This window comes from Corapipo altera, unplaced genomic scaffold (assembly GCF_003945725.1).
Source record: "Corapipo altera isolate COAL_440 unplaced genomic scaffold, ASM394572v1 64, whole genome shotgun sequence".
Taxonomy (NCBI): Eukaryota; Metazoa; Chordata; class Aves; order Passeriformes; family Pipridae; genus Corapipo; species Corapipo altera.
In genome coordinates, this window is record NW_020884893.1 from 2816869 (window position 1) to 2837334 (window position 20466).

The following is a 20466-nucleotide window of genomic DNA, read 5'->3' on the forward strand; positions in this document are numbered from 1 at the left end:
CGCTGTAGAATTCCAGGGAGACTGGATGAAATGATGGCTAGTCCTGACTAAAGGTGACTAAAGATAAGTTTCTGACAAAAGGCACATACAGAATAGTTTACAAATCAGAACAAATCCAAAGCTCTGTCTCTTTACACTAAGGCCCCCTTGCATCATTTCATTTCTGTAGAAGCTTCCCCTGTAGTATAAATGAATTGCTCCTCTTCGTGCTGTGCTGACACATGAAAGGGAATCCTGGATGATGCTGTTGTAGGTAATTCAGCCCTCTTGGAAATGGGTGCTAACTGAAGTTTTACATCTCTCTCTCCAGGAGTTTTCTCTAGTGCTGATTACCTTATCCTTGCTCTACTTAAGACTCAACTTGCTTGCAAGTCACACCACAGAGTACTCACCAAGCAGCCATCAACGAGACTAACATAAGACACTTCATCTTTTGAACATGCCAGCCTTAACTTCCATGGGGACTTTGCAAATTTTATAGGACATGCATTGGAAAAACAGAAATAATGGTGTGTACTCACACTTGTAAAGACTTTGTCGAACTGAAAGTGAGCAGCAAAACAATAAGTAAAGCCATGATTATCTTTTACAAACATAAATGATAAGACAATGTAGAGTTAATGAAATCTCAATTAGCTATCTCTCTTGAAACATGTTGCAAACACTTGTATTTCTTCTTTTCCCAGCTCTGCATTCTCTGAAGGGGATTATAATTTATTGTCTCGAGCTGTATTTGGTATTTAGTGCCTGAAGAAGCTTGTGAAAAAAGATCTGTTTGTTACACGAAAATGAAAACATGTTGTGGTTTCACCTCAATTTCTTTCCTTCTCCCCCACTTCTAAAGAGAAGAGACAATTTTAAGAAGCGGGGAAAAGTAAACAAATAAGATAGAAAAAATATACAAACACAAATACAAACAAAAACAACTCATAAGTTAGGAAAAAACTGGAACTTTTGCCTGGGGTAAAGCATGTAAAAAGTGGTGATTTATTCAAGGGTAGAATTTTGGCATTTTTCTTTAGCTTCAAGTAAATAAATAAGACAAAGAAAAGTCTTTTCATTTGATTGTTGTGCAGTGCCTGGGGCTATGTACATTGGACACTGTTTGCAAATGTTTTCATTTAGAGATGAGTGAAGTGGTTCAATTAAAACATGAGCAGTTCTGAACCTTTGCTGAGAATAAAACAGAGTATTTCTGGGAAGGTTCAAGGAAGACCAGTTAATTGTCATTATTCATCTCTTTGTACTCATGTGCTGTCACACTGTCTGGATTCAGAAGTGCCACCATATAAGCCAGTAGTCCTATTATATTATGTTTAATTCTGCTGATCAAACCAGTCTGAATTGGTTGGGCTGGCAGCACGGAAATTTGGGGGAACTAACCCAAATAAAACATGAAGTTTTGAGGTCCACCCATCACAAAATTCTCACACCCACTACTGTGACCTTTACTTCTGTGGGAAAAATAGGAGCTGTTGCAATTTCTAAGGAGGGGAGCCCTGGAGCATTAAAGCCTTAGGCTGGGTCTGCACCAGGGCCTCTGCAGAGGTGAGAGGTGTGAAGGGGTGCATGAGAAGTGCTTGGAGAAACCCGTAAGGTAGGAACAAAGCAGTAAAACAGCACTTGGCTGGTGAGAGCTGTTTTTCTCTGGAGGGACAGTTGTGTTATACTCCATTTCACTGCACTGCTGCAGCACGAGGTCCCAGAGCTGGCACAGTTACACTCAAAAGCTTTGGCTCCATGGCTGAGCAGTATTTCTTTCCCAGGAAAGGCCTCTTACTGGAGGCATAAGCAAGAGCCACCTCATTGCTCTGAAGCCAAGTATGTCCATGAGCTACAGCCAGTGGAATGCTCTCCTCTGCTCTGCACCCAGCTCTGACAGCTGTTTCCCAATCATGATACAAGTTCATCGCATCCCTGTCCACTCACACTCAGCTGAAAAGAAAATCCTCAAAGCTACAACGTCAAAACTTCGAAAATTACAGCCCTGCTAACAGACAGAAGTGACTGCAAGCCTTCCTGTGAATCCCAAATTCCCCAGCCCAACAAGTTGTTCTGGTTCCACTCACTGTGACCTGAGAGATTGGCTGCTCACTGGCTGAACACTGAGTGCTGTTATGGGCGTGAGATATCCCGGCCAGATCTGCCACAGATCACACAGCCTGGCATGCTTTCACTGCCAGTGTCCTCTGAGAGGATCTGCTGAGCCATTTTGCTTTGTTTGCTGCTGGTTTCTTCAGAAAAGGGTGGAAGCCACTGCTGCTGCTCCTGTTGTACCTATTTCATGCAGGAGGTATGCATTGGCCTGGGCTGTTTGCTCCTCCAGTCTTTGCTCTGAATCCAATTCTGCACTAAACTTCGCTTATTTGAAAGGTCAAGAAACTACTTCTCTTCCAACGGTATTGAAGAGAATTGTCTCAGAGTCTGTATCATATGCATCTGATGAGATCCTTCCCCTCTGAAAGAGCTCTTGGCCTCAGCTGTTTGTGGTGCACCTCTCAGAGGACACAGTTACAACCATGAGAGCTGGAGGTGAACTGTGATGGCAAAGGGATGTGCAAGACTCACATCCGATAATCAAGCTGGGGCAAGAAAGTAAAAACATTCATATCAGTCCCACTTAACAATGTCCAAAATAAGATGCAGAAGAAAATGGTATCACCAACTCCTTGAGGGACTGGGTGTCACTATTGTTATCTTCATTATTATGTTTTTATCATCCAAATTAGAAAAAAAAGGATGACAAAATATCTTCTTCCTCCGCTGTCCAAACATGACTAATCAGATGGATGCTGCAGGGCACAGCCGTGATTTTTAGAGGCTTGTATTTAAACTCAGACCTTTTCAGCTCCCTGCTGCAAAAGCTTATGTATGTCCTTAACTCTAATACAAATAATCCCCCTGACTCCAAAAGCATGGCCCGAGTGACAGGCAAGATGTATGTAAATATGCACTGGGCCTTAATTAGTGAATTTAGTCACTTATGCGGAACAATGATTTTTATGTATCTTTGGATTTATCTGGCATGAAAAACATATTTGTCACTTTACACAATACGCAGGAAGTCACGCTTTCACTAAGATGCATTAATCCTTTGAAAGAAAAAGCAAACACGTCCAAGAATCCAGGTATCTTTCTGCAGCAGGGTATTGTACATCTTTTGGATGCCAAAATAGTTATAACTGCTGGAATCACTTCCTACAAGGGGAAGATTTAAAAGTGTGCCTTTATATTCATGCAAGAGCAGCGGCAATTAGCGAAATTAATTTAGAAGTGGATTTTAATCTGGATTACAGTAAAATTTAACTATGAAACAGTAAAACGTTCAAAACATTTGAGTGCACAGATTTGTTAGCTTTGTACTGTTCTTCTCTGTATCTTGTAAAAGAACCCTGAGCACCTCTAGACAGCCCTTAATTCAACAGTTCCTGGTGTCACACATCAGAAGGGCCCAGCTGGGATGTTATGCCACATCATTCATCCCTGTATCTTCCATATGTGGATTCCCTCATCCCTTACATATTTAAGAGCAAGCTCTGTTCTCCTGCCAAACCTATGCAGTAGCTGATTTTTGTGGGTGCTCTAAACATCCCATTTACTCTTTCTGTATGAGCAGCTGTTGGAGAATTCTGGGTAATGGAACTGAGGGTAAGCAGGTACAGCATCATCATAGGAAGGTTATTCCTTCCATGTCAAGTTTGGCATCAGAAAGGACATGGAAACAGACTCCAATAACTAAAACATCATACAATAGATGCTGGTGAATTCTGATTTGAATTGTAATTTTGATCCCTCAGTTTTGTAAATGTACAGGTAACAGAAGTAGATTGTCATCCATAGTAAAGACTATTACTTTTAAAAGAAATGCATACTGCAGGAGCTCATTGGAACATTTATAATTTGGAATTTGTGGTCTGTTTCAGTTCCTGAACACTAGATAGTAATTATTCCAGGCTCAGGGTTCTTCCACTTACTATATTTAAAATTTAGCAGCCACTATGCATTGAATCACATCTTTCTTCCTTCATGGTCCTCCTCATCAGAACCAGTTCTGAACTCGAAGTTTACCATAACATTTTTCCTGAGTTGTTGTACATATTGTGAATCCTCTCCGAAGCTCCTTGTAGTTCCATTAAGACATACTGATAATGTACCTTAGCCAGCTGACTGAATATTACATGCAGATTCCTGGCTCTGAAAGAGGCAACTACAATGTGAATTGAAAAATCCATTCATTCATTCCCTCCTTCCCAGCAGCATTCCTTGGCCTGGAGCCAGATACCATTTGACGTCACGGCTCTAACCAGGAACATAATGTGCTGGCACTGGGACAAAAGTTTTACTGTGGAAAAAAACAGCAACAAGTAGAAACTTATCACAGGAGCTGGGAAGAGTTAAGAGAAAGAGGCTGAGGGCAAATCAGAAAATTAAATGGACTACGTCAGGCCTAATATTTTGGTTTTGCTTTTCTGCACAGCACCTTCTGGAGTTACTGCTCCAAAGTACCAGTGTTACTAACTCTTACAGCACACAGCAAAAAGATGTCCTTAAATACTTAGCACCTCCCATTCTGCTCTTTGCAGCACTCACTGAAGTACTACAAAAGGTCTGTTCTTTCTTGCTTTTTTCTTTAAATTATTTGAAGCAAGATAATCCAAAGATATATTGTAATGGATAGGTTTGTATGAAAAAAAAATCCCCATTCTGTTTATTTGAGTTAAATATTAAACAGGTCTTTAAGTAGAGACTGAAAAAGTTTGCAGTTTTAACACACAAAACCCAGAAAGTGGTTTAAGGACAGAAAAACTATCTTGCAAGTCTCTTCATAAACCACAATTGAGGTGCTGGGTGAAAAACAAGGACCAACAAGTTTCCAAAATACTAATAAGCACATAAATAATAATAAAAAAAAGACTAGGAAATATTTGAATAGCACCAACTGAAATGGGTGTTGCTGATATGAATTTAGAATGCCAGAGTGACAACTACCAAACTGTAAAGGCTCCCCAGCATGGCACACCTGGATCCTGAGGGTCTGTGAGAGCTCTCAGAATCTTCCACACAATTGCACAGGATGGATAATTAGCTGAGCAGTCCCAAAGACTGCTGAGCTGGTAAAGTGGAACTGGGCCCTTCAGGAGAATTTCAGTAGCCCCAAAGCCTTAACTGCAAGATTCTTTAGAGAGTTTCAGTCACTGATACCCACAGTTGAACCATTCCAGCCATTGACTTGTAGAGGTTTATAGGAGAAATTTCCTGAACTGTCCATAAATCTTATGATAGTCCAACATGGAATTAATTTTTGGGAAAAAAAATATATGTCAATTATTTAAAATTTAATCCTCAGGCAAATCTTCTGAAGATGTCCATCTCCTTCCTGTTCATTGGAGTTCTTGGGCTCTTCCCAGGAAAGGCTGAGTTTCAATTACACTGGAATTTGAGGCTGCTCAGCAAACACCACCAGACTGTATTTCAGTGCCTCTTCAAGGACTGTTCCTGTTCACTTCAAACAGGAAGGACATCCTGGGAAATGAACTGTGCACTTCCTCTCATGGTTTGAAGCTGAATAGAATCAGGGACCATACATGGCATGTTCATTCCAGAAACCAATTTCACCAATTTCTTTTGGCCTAGGTCATGACCATCAGACTCACAGCATTAGTAACAGGAGTGTTCAAATCCCTGTTCAGCTCACTATGCCCAGTCCTTAGGGATATATGAAGTGGAAAAAGTTCACAAACATTGTGTTTCATTGAAATCTGGAACTACTTAGGCTGAAATGAGACAAATCTGGACAATAGCATACCCACTCTGCATGGAAAAAATGCCCTGCCCAAAGTCCAGATACCTCTTCCATGGAGAGTTTCAACTGGGCTGCCAGTGTCTAATCAACCTCTCATATCTTAACTCTCTCGTTATCCCTGTAACCTGCTAAAATTAGCAGCAGCAATATAAGTATATTTAATTATGCCAGCTGATACGACTGCTAAAATACCATCCTGTCTTGGGACAGTGCCTGTAGTGAGCTGTGAGCTACACCTACCCACACCTATACATGGATTCAGTGAAGTGAATTTTTGGCCAGTCCCATTATCACTGAGAAATGCATTATGGCTTCAGCAACGTCAGTTTGAGTCCAAACCCCACAAGCCCAGCTGGGCACTCTTGCTGCACCTCAGTTTCTGTAAGTGTCAGACCACGCTAAAGGCACTCTGGTGTTGTACATTTGCACCTTCTCTGAGCACAGGCCAACAGAAAATACACCCCGTGGAGCACCCAGCAGGTGAGCTCTTCCAGTGCTCAGCTGTTCAGTGCCTCGCTCCTTTGGTGTTCTCCCTGGATACCACAGAGCTGATCACGTCTCCTGACGTGGAAAAAAACACTTCCTATCAGTTTTACATTATTTTATAATGACAAAATTGAAGGTAGTTGGGAAATACGATTTCCTAATCTCATAACATTTGAACCATAATTGAAACATTATTTTTCCATCCCCTTTGTAAGTTGTTCTTATTGACTGCTCTTAGCTTGAGCAATAAAGAATATTTTCAAAGTAGCCACAGATTTATCTCTTAATTTGTAATAGATACTCTGCTAGCTTCACATCTCATTGAGTCAATTCTATTTGACCAAAGCTTCATTACTGAGCATTTACCACAGTGTGGTCAACAGCAGCTGCCCTCACACTGACATATCCATCCTTCTCCCCTGCCAGGTTTTGCATTGACATAAACTGCTTCACAAGAGTGAAAAAAAAGGAATTAATAATTCACTAAACTTAGTCAGTTCAACATTTCCCACAATTCTCTGGACTTTTAAGCTCTAATGCAAAATTCTGATCTCACCTCAGCTGGATTTTGCCTGCCAGCAGTTTGGATCTTCTCTAATCCCTAAAAAACTGCTCTATTGCAAAAACAATTGGTTGGGTGTTGCTTGTGAAATCATTAATTTGACAAGTTCCATGATATTTTGAATAACTTATTTAATGGATTTTCTCTTGTTCATTATTTACTCGGGATCAATGGCTTATGTGCAGAATGTGCAAACCTAAACACAAACAAGCCCCAACCATCTTATTGTCCAAACACACATTTTCTGGTTTAGGGTGTACACAGCCCCACCTATTCTAAGCAGGGATACAGTGCCAGAATTCCAAGCCATTAGGTGGATCACGCACCCCATGGCATTGTTCATCTGGGTAACACATGTAAGACAAGCAGGATATGCACATATCCCAAAGAGGAGGAGTGAAACCAATGCACAGTAAGATTACAAAGAGGCTAAAAATCATTGTATTGAATTACAATTTAAACTACTTATGGTCAGATAGGAATAAATATCTGAGAAAAATCCTGAAGTATCAACATTTACTGTGTTCCAGACTGGAGCAAAGTGCAGACCTTCCAAATTTTTTCCCAGAGAACAGAAGCACATAACCCTTGTACAGGCAGACAAATTTCAAAAAGCCATTTCTTCAGGACACTTCTCTGAGACTTCTCAATTTTCCAAAATAGGAGAGTGTCTCACATTTTCTTACTTTGACTAGAAATTCCATCTGGAGCTCAGAAGTTTTTTTGTAAATACTACATGTCCACAAGTGTTTTCCCTTCTAATACAACAGCACTCTCAGACAGAAAACAGCATTTTTGGACAAAGAATGTTTTGCCAAAATATTCTCAACCAGTACACAACAACTGCTCTTCCAAGCTTAGCTATATATTTCTATTTCAGATGAGGAAACTAAACCTTGAACCACAGACTTCTGTGATTCACTGAAATGTTGCAGGGTGGAATGTATCTCACAGATCTCACCCTGCTTCTCTGAGAACCAGTGTGATTTTCTGTGAAGACACTGCCTTTTGCAGCACTTCAAACTATGCTCTGGCAGCAGAGATTTTTCACCTCATAAAACAAGATGTTCCAATATTTGAAAATGCTTTGCTGTAGCAAAAATGAAGTCCTTTGTTCCATCTTAAAGTTCCTTGTAAAAAAACAAAAAAAAAACCCCAAAAAAAAGCTAAAATGACCCTGAAACCAACTGTAAAATAGTTACCCTAAAATTTTCTTTAAAAAGTGAATATGTGATCTGATTTTGATGTTCTGAAAGCCAGGCACAGTCATACAAAGACATTTCAAAAGGAACTTTGTTTGTTTGCCCCACTTCTGGAGTTCTTGACAGTCCTACTGGAGCAAATTAATTACTGCTGTTAGAAAATAATTGTCAGTCTCCCAATCTCAGTTTCATTTCCATCAAAATCACCAGCCAACTGCCACAAATGGGAGGACATTATGGGGGCAGAGAATCAGAAATTCTGAATTTATTATCAAGAAGAGAGGTGGAAATTCATATTCTTGGGGCACAATCAACATGAGAGCTAAGTGGGCAGGCAGCTGTCCTTCCTTAATCCCCTGGCAGCACAAGGGGCAGCATCCTTGGAATACAGCTCAAGGCACTCAGCTCTAAATCTCCACCTTTTCCTATTTTATGTACAGGCAGTTAAAGCTGAGCATGTATTTGGAATGTGAGATGTGCCTGCAATTAGGAAAACTGAATGCTCTTCAATTCCATCATGTAACAGCACAGACTGATAGAAATAAAAAGGAACTATTTGCCTTATGTGCTAAAAAAACCCTCCATAGTAAAAAAAACCAAGAGTCTTTATAATATATTTATAAACAACAACGTGAGCAAAGGCCTTCATAGAGTTCATACTAAATGGCTTTATCTTAGAAGCAACTCCTCATTGTATTGAGAAATTACCAGAGCTTCTGCTTCAAGAGTTGTTCTTGATATTCATCAATTTTCTTTTATGCTGGAAGAAATAAATATATTTCACAGAATGACAGAATCATAGAATATGCTGATTTCAAAGGGACCTACAAGGATGATTGAGTCCAACTCTTAGCCCTGCACAGGACCATCCCCAAGAGAATTTATAAGATTTTTATACACACATCCACATATATAACAAAACTGACAGCCAAATCTTCACCAAATTTAACCTGCTTCACTGAAGTTCTGTAAATTGATCCAGACATAGTTCTTAGATAACAATCTCTGCATTGATTTTCAACTTGGCAATAAACCAATTCTTTGCACACCTGGCCATAGGTGCTATGTCAATCAAACCCTCGTGATCTACAAGTGACAAAGGACATTTTCAGTTTTGGTTTTGGTCACCAAGTCGCCAGTTAACCCCCAGCTGTGGCATTTGGTTCCTCCTGTGGGCAGCTTGTTTGCTTAATTCAATGGACATGAGCCCAAAGTACACACTCAGTGGACCTAATGAAGCATTGTTTCCTTCCTCACTCTTTCAATCTCTTCCTTTGGGAAAATAGAATCCTGCTAACTAAAAAGAGCTAGACAGTAGAGCTCCACAATGTAATGCTGTGCTCTACCCTTAAACTTTGCAGGGATTTCATCTCAGAACTGGCACAGCCTGAAAATGCCTCCCTGGGTGGTGACTGCAGCCCAGCACAGACACAACTTATGGGACATGGGGACTCCTGACTGCTCGGGGTGAGGTGGCTCCACCTGACCTGTGATGTACCTCGTGCTCATACAAAGCTTTCGGAAGGAAACAACTTGAAACCAGAACACCCAAGCCTTTGCAATGTACCTGTGTTCCTATTTGTCTTCTCCCTATTTATTTTGTGCGATTTTCAATTAACACGCCAAAGAGCAGGAGCTAAATTTAAATCCCAAGTATTCATATTTCTTCTGGTTTTGCTATTTAGTTTCAGGTTTTAAGATTAAAGCCATCTTCAGTACATCAAGCTTTACCTGGCTCCTGATTAAACTACAAGGGTGCTAAACACAAATCACAGAGTACATGGAATCTGACTGGACTATGCATCCAGGTATCAACAATTCTTTCCAAGAGACCAGGAACAGACAATATTTTAAAGTCTGTTGAAATGTTTTACCCCTTAGTTGCAGCTGTACTCAGAACTTCAGTACACAGCCCAAGGTCTGCAAAGGCATTCCCCGTAGTTACACTGTGATTTTTAAAAGCATTAACACTTAGGACCCTGAATCTTTACATTCCAAACAAATTTCTTGTGTGTCCACATCACACGGAGGGTTCACCCGTTTGTGAGACTGTGCACTTGTGACAGAGCCCTGGCACCCAAGCAGGAGTGATGTTGAGTCCTGGCAGAGGTGTGGAGCAATGGGAAGCTGGGCAGGAAGGAAGGGCCCACTGGAGTTCTGCTGCACCTGAGGGGCATTAATTAGAGCTGCCTGATAACACATCTGCACAAACATGCTGCACCACAGTCTGGCCACATCAGCACCTGGGACACATGTCTTTTAAACCTCTTAGTTAACAGCTTTTGAAAATGTTATCCCAAGGTAGAGATGTGCCCAGCTTCCTCCACACTGTGCTGTAATTGCATGTGCAATTTGAGAGCTTCTCCTACATCTGTGCCTGTTAAAAATGGTTTAAGGTGTCACGAGATACTTTCACTTGATGAAGATGGAAAGTGAAACAACCAGCAATGCAGAATGTGTGCTTCTAGGCTAAATGTGTCTGTACCAATGTAAGTTTTACTTCTGCTACAGTGCACATTTAAAAGAAGTCATCTTATACAGGATCATTCAGACCTATCTGATAGAAATTAACCTGCTGGGAACAGATCCCCCATGGATAAAGATGGTTTGTGGGTTTTTTTTAAAGGACCTTGGATACATATTAGTTCAGGTTGTCACATAGACCTGCTCCCTGAGAGGTCACTGTGACCCATTCATATTGATCTACAGGCAGATAGGAGTGAAATGTTGACATTTTGTAAGTGTTTCGTGTTTTCACAGACAATATTTTTCATAGGAACCAGAATAAATTTGAGGCACAGAGCAGATAACTAATCTCTCAACCATCAGACAAAACTGGATGACAACAACATCAGTGTACCTTTTCTCAGATGACAAGACAGGGGGAAAGTTCACAAAATGCTCCTGAAACCCCAAGGATTTTGTTGTGTCTGGACCAGCATAACAGTGCACACTGTGAGGTTTTTGGTTTGGTTTTGTTTTTTAGGTTTTGTTTTTTTTTTTAGTATTTTAAAATACTAACAGACAAAGACCTGAAAATTCAGTTTCTGTTTTATACATGTCAGAAGGTATTTTTTCAGGCTTTGCAGAATCAGATAACTAGCATGGAGTAATGACACAGCTGTTCTGTAATTCATACTGACTATTGTTTCACCTACCTGGCAGGGCAGAGAGAACACTGGCCCCTGGACACACGCCAGCAGCTCTCCACCACCACAATTATGGATTGTGCAATTTCATTGTCATTTGAGAAAACATTGGATACTTCCAAGAGGATTTCAGAAGAGTCAATGTAGGTTAAATCACTCCCTCCCCAATCCCACCACCCTGTCCATTCTCCACCCCAACGCCTCCTCCTGCACACGTACAAATTCTCCCTTCTGTTTATTTTCGGTTTTAAACACTCTCAGCAAAAATTGACTTTGGCTGCTCTTCCTGAACCCTGAAGTGTTTGGGCAGATAAGGCTCAGATAAAACGTTAGAAGAAAGTTTCATAGGTCCCTCTTCTCCTGGCAGGTTGTCACCAAGGCCAGCCATGCACTGAGGTTTCTTTCCCCTGTAGCAGGATTTTTCTGACTCATCTCCTTCTCAAACTGGGCCAGATTTGAATTTTTACTGTATCTGACTTGGAAAAAATGTTTCAGCTGAACCATAGTTGTTTATATACAGTGCTGGGTAAATACAATGTGTAAATCTCCCTGTTGTCATCCCAAATGTGGTGGTAGTTTCTCAAGCAGTTTTATTGAGCCCTTCTTTGACCAAGAAAAAAGGACTTGAGCTGAGCTCCACTTCCTTTATGGGAAATAAATAAAGAGTGATAAAACTCTCACACTGTAAAAGTACTAAGATGTTCCTCTGGAAATAACTCTTCTTTAGAGGACAATATGATAACAGTCATACTTGTTTCAAGGAAATACCGGTAAAAATGGATGAACTCTTATTTTCCTGTCACTATACCTTCCACTTAGAGGCTTACCTGAAACTAGAAGGCTTTTGTTCTACTCCTAGATAAAAAGAAATTCAGGCCATTCTTTCCACAACAGGCATTTGCTGTCACTACAGTGATCTTAGTTATGACTGGCATGGATTTTGCCACAAACATTAAGCTCCACACTGAGTTGTGCTCAGTACAGTTTATTTGTGCTTGTCAGGGCCATTACCAAGTCTGTGTGTCACCAGAAGATGGCATATGGAAGCAGCTCCAACCACAGCAGTAGTAGTAATAATAATAATAATAATAATAATAATAATAATAATAATAATAATAATATAGAACACAGTTTACTGTTGATCACTGAAACTGTAGATTTAGCTGTGGTGTCTCAGGATGAAGTCTTTAGGGGCAATACTGGCTTATGGTACTGATATTTGTCTTCTGTTCTCTTCCTGCCCCAGCATTACCATGTTCTATTGTTCTAGAAAAATTGTTTCTGTGCCACGTGGTTCACTAAACTGGAGACCTGATCTTGCTTAAAACTAATCCAGAAGAAAACCCAGTTTCTTGTGGGGAGTGTTTTTTTGTTGTCAAAACCAACTCCGTTTCCAAGTGCAGCTGCATAAATAGTCAGGCTGGCACAACTGCAGGGGTGGGATACCACAGAAACCAGCAGCAGGTGGCAAGGGAGGTCAATATTAGTGCCACACACTTTGCCTTGGGATACACAGCCTCGAATCTGGTCAGCAGTTCATATATATAATTCACTTTGCTCCAAGCTAAGTGTACTGGCAGCAAGGAATTCAGGACATGCTGCAAAACCCCCAGGGAAACCCAGGTAAATTTGCAACTGCCCTGCTTGCAATACCTGCCATGCCATGGTCACAGGGACACCAAGGACAGAACTGTCTCAATACTGAACTAACAGTGTATCAATAACTCTAATTTAAGCTAGTGCTTCCTTGCATGTGTAAAAAAATCAGTCACAGCTTTGAATGAACTGCAGACATTTTCCTGAGTCTTCAACTTGAGGGGAAAAACATTTATGCTTGCCAGACTACAGGTCTGCAGACTTAAGAACTCACCATCCTGCAGCCACGGGAAGCAGAGCTGAAGGTGGTTCCAAACTCAGGTGTGCAGTAGCTGCTGAGAGGAAAAAGGATCATTTAAGGAAAGGGTTGCTGAAAACACTCTCTCATTAATCTAAAACACTGCATAAAGCACAAACCAGTGAGTGAAAGCCTTGGGGTAAAATACCCTATAATCACAAACATACTCACATAATTTCTGACAGTAGAGAGTACACAACACCTGAGTCCCATGTGACAGAATCAACTGCATTTGGAAATCTTTATTTAGAAAACTAAGCAATCTGGCAAGATTTCAACACAGACTTCCTAAAAGCTAATGCTGCAAAGCAAAAGCCAGCTCTGCAAGTGTAATTTTACTTTATTATCACATTAGCCATAAAAAAAGAAAGTCTTTCCATTAGTTGCTGCTTGACCTAAAATTATTTGAAGAGTAAAATTCAGGCTGTGATTGCCACGAGCAGGAAGGACTGGAGTGCCACCCAATGGTGAGACAGTCTTTAGCAGCTTTGACTTAAAGATTTCTCCCTATACCTGCTCCTGCCACAGCATGACATTAAACACCTCCTGCAAAGCCATGAAGGCTGAAAAAAGTCCACCAGCAGAAGGTGCAGAGGCACACACATACATTGCACACTTCCCCCGAGGCAAACCATCACCCATGGCTGAAATGTCCATGCACAGGTAACAGGTATATCCCTTCCTTCCTTTGCACACACAATTCCAAATAGGTGATTTCTTAATGTTAGTTTAGTGTCAACTGATATCCTTTACAAAAAAAAAAATCCAAAAGTTATTCTTCCTCTCTGTTAACAGAGGTAGCAGGGTTTGGGTATCCTGGTCCTGCTAACAACATTCAGGTTATCCCATCCCACTCCATCCCATCCCATCCCATCCCATCCCATCCCATCCCATCCCATCCCATCCCATCCCATCCCATCCCAGGACTTCTGCTTCCTAATAGCTAAAGGACAAGCCTGACAGCTGACAGAGCAGTGTGTCCTGAGGAGTCACGTATCCTGCCACTCCACGGAATGTGCTTTGTCTATTTGCAATTTTTTTCATCGAGTTGCTTTGAACTTCAGAGGATGAAGAGAGGATATGAAATGTATGATTGAGTTGTGACAAACACCTGCATTTTTTTATGAAGTGGAAATAAGTAACAAGATCGGACCCTTTTCTTTGGATTCTCATTTTCTTTTCCAGTGCCAGGTTGTAATGGATAATATGACAACAAAAAACTCTGAATCACATTACACTGGGATGAAAAAGCAATGTGCCTCAAGTTACCCAGGTTGCAATCATTTTGGAGAAGGACTGCCTTCCTCAGTAAAGTGCAAGAAGGGTTGTGTCCTGAGACCACAGAATGTTTTCATTTACCTAATCCTCCATTATGGTAAGGATCTAAGTCACCAGTCATACTTTTAATCTCTTCTGTGTTGTTTTTTTTTTCATGCAATACTTTGCAGATTTTGCAACTTTTAGCATTTTGACAGGTAGATCATAAATTTCACAAAGCCTGTTAGGAAATATTTTGCTGCTCTGCACCTGTGTGGAGGCACCATTTGAGGACTAAATATCTGTTAAAGGGTTGAACACGTTTGTAGGGCACAGGTGTCTGATCCAACTGGCCCTTTTCAGCCCATATTCTTGAGTGGAATATATTTCAGACCTTCAATTCTACTGGGACAGGCATCCAAAAGTGTAGAGTCTGTCAAGTCCCACTCAGCATTAGGGTAAATGGGTATTGCCCCCTTTGGCTTCAGCTGGAATTCTAAATCCAGAGATTAATCTACCTTCTCTTCATTGCAAGCCAGGACTGGAAATATCATGAAAACAGACCTTCTCATAACAATTCCAACCCAGACATTCCTATTACCTATGCTATTCTATCCCAATCATCACTAGATTGTATTCTAAGATTTTTTTTTTCATTTGTACTGGTTTATAATAAGAAGGAAATAGTTCAGAAGTCCCTTTCAAAACAAGTCATACTGTGCCAGGGTCAATTTTCCCTCCAGAAGCATTTTAAACTGAAATATTTTGCCAGTGGGAAAATACATCTTCACAATGAGGGTTGGAAAGAAATGGTGTAAAAACTTAAATGGCTCAACTCTTCATAATTCTCCACTGACAGTTATAGCAGTTTCAAGACCCTATACTGAAGGAAAATAAAATAGAACTTTAATTATTACTGGATTAAATGGATCAAGGATGGTCTTTTCATCCTGCTTTCATGCAGAGCCTACTTTGGACAGGAACAGCCTGTGCCTGACAATATCCATGCATGATCCTACAGCATTGCTGCAACGATAATTTTGTGCTAAATATCTTTCATAAAATGAAAAATGGTGTCCATAGCTTTCACACAGGAGACATCAGACCTGTTTGGGAGCTGAGGAATGAGCCCTTGGAATGACCTGCAGGACTGACCTTGCAGCCTCCTGCCCACAGGTTAGATGCCACAGCCACTCAGATCCTAAATTTCAGCCTCGTCCCTGGAGAATCAGAGGCACTGCAAGGGATAATGCAGGATATGGACATAATTATCACTACAGAAAACAGGTCGTGTCGAAGAGAAAGACATTTGTTTGATTGCATGAGCAGCTCTGCCCTCACCCACCTGCCTCCAGCAATGCAGCCACAGGAGACACCGACCGCGAACACGGTGCCCGTGTTCCCTCCGCTCCACACAGCTCTAACGATGGAGGAGTGACACCAAGCGGCTCCTCTCGATGGTGCGGACATTCCGTGTTGCTACAGGTGATGTTCTGTCACGGGCATCTTCGCCAGAGCTCCTCTATGGGCAGGTAAAACGGCTCCGGTGTGGGGAGAGGGACCCGCTCAGCCCTCACAAACCACCAGGGACCCCTCCAGCCCTCACACACCCTGATGGACCCCCTCAGCCCTCAAACTGAGGGACCCCCTCAGCCCTCACACACCCTGATGGACCCCCTCAGCCCTCACACCCTGACAGACCTCTCAGCCCTCACGGTGAGGGACCCCCTCAGCCCTCACGCCCTGAAGGTACCACATGCATGATGTCCCCGACCAATCCACTGAACCCCAGCCTGGTGTTCAGCCTGGTCTGATCTCCAAGGAGTTGCATCTCCTTTTCATCGCTGTTATCCACCCTCACCTCCCAGGCCTGATCGTGCTGAATCCCACTGCCAGAATGTCCCAGCCGTGCTCCCCACGAGGCTGCTGAAGTGAAACCAGCCCCTCAAGGATGCTGCTGCTCCCCCGCTGATCAGGCAATGAAAGGTCCAGCAAACCAGGCCACCCCATGCTGGCCCTTCCTCAGCCATCCGTGAATACCCCAATTCCCTCTCTAGGGCTGGATCCCTGAAGATTGTGGGCACACAATTACACTGGAGTGTGTCCATGAGGCTGAGGAAGGCTCTAGATGGTAAGTCCTACAAGAAGCAGCTGAGCAGGCTGGGGGGGCTCAGCCTGGAGAAAATGAGGATCAGAGGGGACCTTCTCATCCTCCCCAAATCCCTGACAGGAGGGGGGAGCCAGGTGGGGGTCGGGCTCTGCTCCAAGGGAACAAGGGATAGGATGAGAGGAAACAACCTTAAGCTGTGCCAGGGGATGTTCAGGTTGGACATCAGGAGGAATTTTTTCACGGAAAGGGTGGTCAGGCATTGGAAGGGGCTGTCCAGGGAGGTGGTGGAGTGACCATTCCTGGAGGTGGCACTCAGTGCTCTGGGCTGGGTGACAAGGTGGGGATCGGGCACAGGTTGGACTCGGTGATCTCGGAGGTCTTTTCCAACCTTAGTGATTCTGGGATTTGACATATATTGGTATCTAACTGCATATTGTGAGGGTCTCAGTTTTTTAGCCCTGGATGTCATTGCATGCAAAAGCAAAGCCAGAATTCCACAGCATATGCACCAATTCGCTGTGCTCTTCTGACATGGGAGTCACAATGTGTGTCACTGGTGCAAATGGTTTCTTACTTCTTTTATACAAGCATATATAGGTAAAAGCAAATATTCGTAATGTAGTCTATCTCCTCCAAAATTTCCAGTTGTTCAAGAAAATCATTCCTTGAACCAGACCGATACATTTCAAGTGTTACCCCTGCGATGGACAGAAATTTACAAAGAAATCTAAGGTACACTGATTTTCCGGGTTACTCTGTGAAATCTGTGATATTCAGCTGAATATCAATTTATTCAGGGCAATATCAGTTTTTGTCATTATTTCTGTGACAACAGTACACACTGAGCAGAACATATTGCTGATGATTGACTGAAAAACTTGTGCTGATTTTATGTATCAAGTCCAGTCAGGTAACAAAAGCATAAAAGATCGTGCGCTCGTTTCCTTTATATGATGCAGTAATTCAGTTCCATTTAACTGTAGCATCACAACTTTGACCTCTTCTCCATAGAATCAGGTTTATGCTTGCACAGAAAATGGCCATCCACAGGAACTCCTCTTTGGTGACATGAGAAAGAGCCATCTCTCAGTATGGAATCATTGAAACACAGCAAGACTCCCCACATACATTCATAATTTGTGACCCTGAAATGGCAGGGAAAGGAAAAAGCAGCAAAGTGGTTTAAATCCATGTCAGCAACACTGACACACCTGACATGTTGGAAACTCCACCATGCTGTGCTTAGGGCATTTATAATTGAATTCTCTCATGAAAAGTGTCGATCCTACAAATCCGCTTTCACCACCTTATTTTGGGTCAGCATTCCTGCTGCAGAGGTACCAAGTGTGGCACCAGCCCTCAGTAACTGTGTGCTCCAAAAGGCAGTTCCAAACAGCCATGGAACAAACAGAAGCTGTCTGACATAAGGAGTAAAATTCCTTGCTTGGGAAACAAATTATGCTCTACCATTGTACTTGGGATAACTATGTCCATATGCTTGGAACATCTGGACTTGAAATTCAGGATTAAGGACCTTGGCTCTCTGAGATGTGTAGGCTACATTCATTTGGAAATAAATGGTCTTAGGAAAAAGATGGGGTAGATTTCCCTCCTGTGATAGAACTATAGCACCTGGATAGTAATGGCCATATCAAGAGTAAGAATCCAAGAGCTGAGGACAGGCGATCAAACGCCAACAGAGCTTGTGGCATTCCTTTAAATTACAGGGTATGGGCCAACTGACAGAAATACATTTCATTCTGCAGATTGTGTAAGAGCGAAAAACCTCTCCATCTGACTGCAGCAAGAGAGAATGCCTTCCCATCCCTAAGTGAGCACATGGACTCCCATCCAAGCGCTCTGCACTGCCAGATCAGGCACTGCCACCACTCCGCCCGTTTCCTGACGGCCCTTCCTCCGCAACCAAACGGCCGCAGGAGAACTTGAAAAGAACTCCGACCCTCCTGCAGCCGCTTGGACACACGACTCAGCCCTTCCCCACGGCTCAGACACCAGAGGGGGCCCGGCCTGGGGCCCGAATGGCTCCGACCCGCTCCGTCCCCGCTGCCGCCTCCAACCTGCGCCCCTCGGCCGGGCCGGGGCCGCTCTGCCCGGGGCTTGGGCGGGGGCGCGGGGGCGGCGCTCGGGGCCCGAGGGGAAGGCGCTGCCCCCAGAGCCCCCCGGCCCGCGGGGCGGGCGCTGCCCCGGCCCCACCGCCCCGGACGTCGCGTCGCTGGGGCGGGTGCGCAGTTCCGGCGGCGGAGGGAGGGCGGGGGCCGGGCAGAGCCGCCGCGGCCTCGGCAGCAGCTGCAGCCGGAGCTGCCGGAGCAGCGCGGGGGGCCAGGCCCCCGCCATGGAGATCGAGAAGGAGTTCCAGCGGCTCGACCAGGCCGCCAGCTGGGCCGCCATCTACCAGGTGAGGGGCAGCGCCCGGCCGGCTCTGCCCCGCGCCGAGCGGGAGGGCTCCCGCACGCTCTCCCTGGTGCCGCCGCCGGTGCTGCCCCGGCCCCGGGGGCTGGCCCTGCCCTACCCTGCCCTGCCCTGCCCTGCCCTGCCCTGCCCGGCCGGGGGCCCTGCCCGCCGCCCCCCGCGCCCTCGGTGCCTGCCCCACTCAGCCCCGCCGGGGGGCACGGGAGGCCCCGCCGTGCCCCTCGGGGAACGCCCCTGCCCCGCGGGCACAGCCCCGATCCCCGGCACCCCCGGCCGGGAGGAGCTGCCCCGGCCGGATCCTCAGCCGCGCTCCGGGCTCGTCCAGGCGCCGCTTGGAGCCCAGCGCGGACATCAGTCCTCAGCAGCCTGTTAGAACTGCGCTTTCCGAGCCGCGGAGGAGGGAATCTGTCGGATTTGCCTTTTGTTTTGGAACAGAAAAGCGGTGATGGGCAGCATCTCACGCGCCGGGCTTTGCAGTCACCTTAATCGTAGAACAGAGCCTAAAACAGCATGTTTTACTTGTGTAATTGGCTGTTTCTTGTTTTCTCTTATGTCGTTTACTGCACATAGATTTTTTGTGACATTTTAAAACACCTGTGTAGCAAACGTGAATGCTTGCAGGGGTATTTGGCTGCTGGATCCAGTTTCACATACAAGCCACAGAAATTAGTCCTTTTTTCTTTAAAAGTTCTTCGCACGTGTATCTAAAGTGAAGTTTAAGAGAAGATGAAGTACATGAATGGCTGAGTGGATGTGTTGAGTCAGATCAGGCAGCATTACTTAAACATCCATTTGAATGTTTAGGCTGGTATATTGCATAAATTAATGAGCTGATGTTCATATTTGCAACAAAGAAGTTGAGCTTTGCTTCCTTTCAGTATGAGTTTCTCTGGCGATAGACCTCTAAAAGAAGGAGTGAAGTTGTATAAAAGTGAAATAAATGGACTCGAGTTTCAGAATCACAGCAGGCAAGTTTTAAAAGTAATAGCTTGCAGGATGAACGTCTTCAGTTGTTTGACATTTAGAGAATAAGCATGAAATGTTGAGCATGCTTTTCAGAAGGTCCCTTTTTTATATTTCCTTCCCTGCAGAGTGTCTGTGCTTTGCTGACTGTATCAGTTGAAAGTCATGTGGATATATGACGTTATGTTTTTGCTGAACTGTTCTGGACGATTTGGTGTGTTGCAGGCTTAGTACTCAGGAAATGATTTTGAGTAATAGAGCTTTGTAATGGAAGAGGTCTAATTCTACAGGTACAATTTAATTACAGAAATGAAGTAGCTAAGGAGAATGAGGGAATGGCCCATTTTCAATGAAGGATCAGCATTCAGTGATATTTTTGTCCTACTCTCTTTGAATGATGTGACTCAGTAGCTTGCCTCAAGTGTGGCACAGCATGAGCTTTGATTCAGGATTGAAATTCAATTAAAAAAAATAAAAGGACTAAAGTGATTCTTTGATTTGCATCCAGCTGTTGATATGCACAGTGGGTGGGGTTTTTACTTGGTTTTTTTCCCCTAAGATTGATTAGTAAATATATACATCTGTGTCATGAAATTCAGTTTCTCAACTG

At 43.5% G+C, this 20466-nt stretch overlaps 1 protein-coding gene and 1 long non-coding RNA gene across 4 annotated transcripts in view; one reads left to right on the forward strand and one right to left on the reverse strand.

Annotated features, from left to right (window-relative positions):
* The window catches only part of LOC113948472, a 124091-nt gene extending 107468 nt beyond the window's left edge, over window positions 1-16623 (reverse strand). For 2 of the 3 annotated variants that reach the window (XR_003528162.1, XR_003528163.1), the window contains exons 1-2: window positions 15699-16623; window positions 13073-13130 (exon numbers count right to left, since the gene is read on the reverse strand). This is a non-coding gene — a long non-coding RNA (uncharacterized LOC113948472). Of the gene's footprint in view, window positions 1-13072; window positions 13134-15698 lie in introns of all 3 variants that reach the window. The other variant, XR_003528161.1, reaches the window with a different exon arrangement.
* Window positions 16624-18715: 2092 nt separating this feature from the next.
* The window catches only part of PTPN1 (protein tyrosine phosphatase, non-receptor type 1), a 34389-nt gene continuing 32638 nt past the window's right edge, over window positions 18716-20466 (forward strand). Inside the window, exon 1 of the mRNA XM_027646274.1 lies at window positions 18716-18879. Within this exon, the coding sequence (XP_027502075.1) occupies window positions 18817-18879 (63 nt within the window). The 5' untranslated portion in view covers window positions 18716-18816. The remainder of the gene's footprint in view (window positions 18880-20466) is intronic.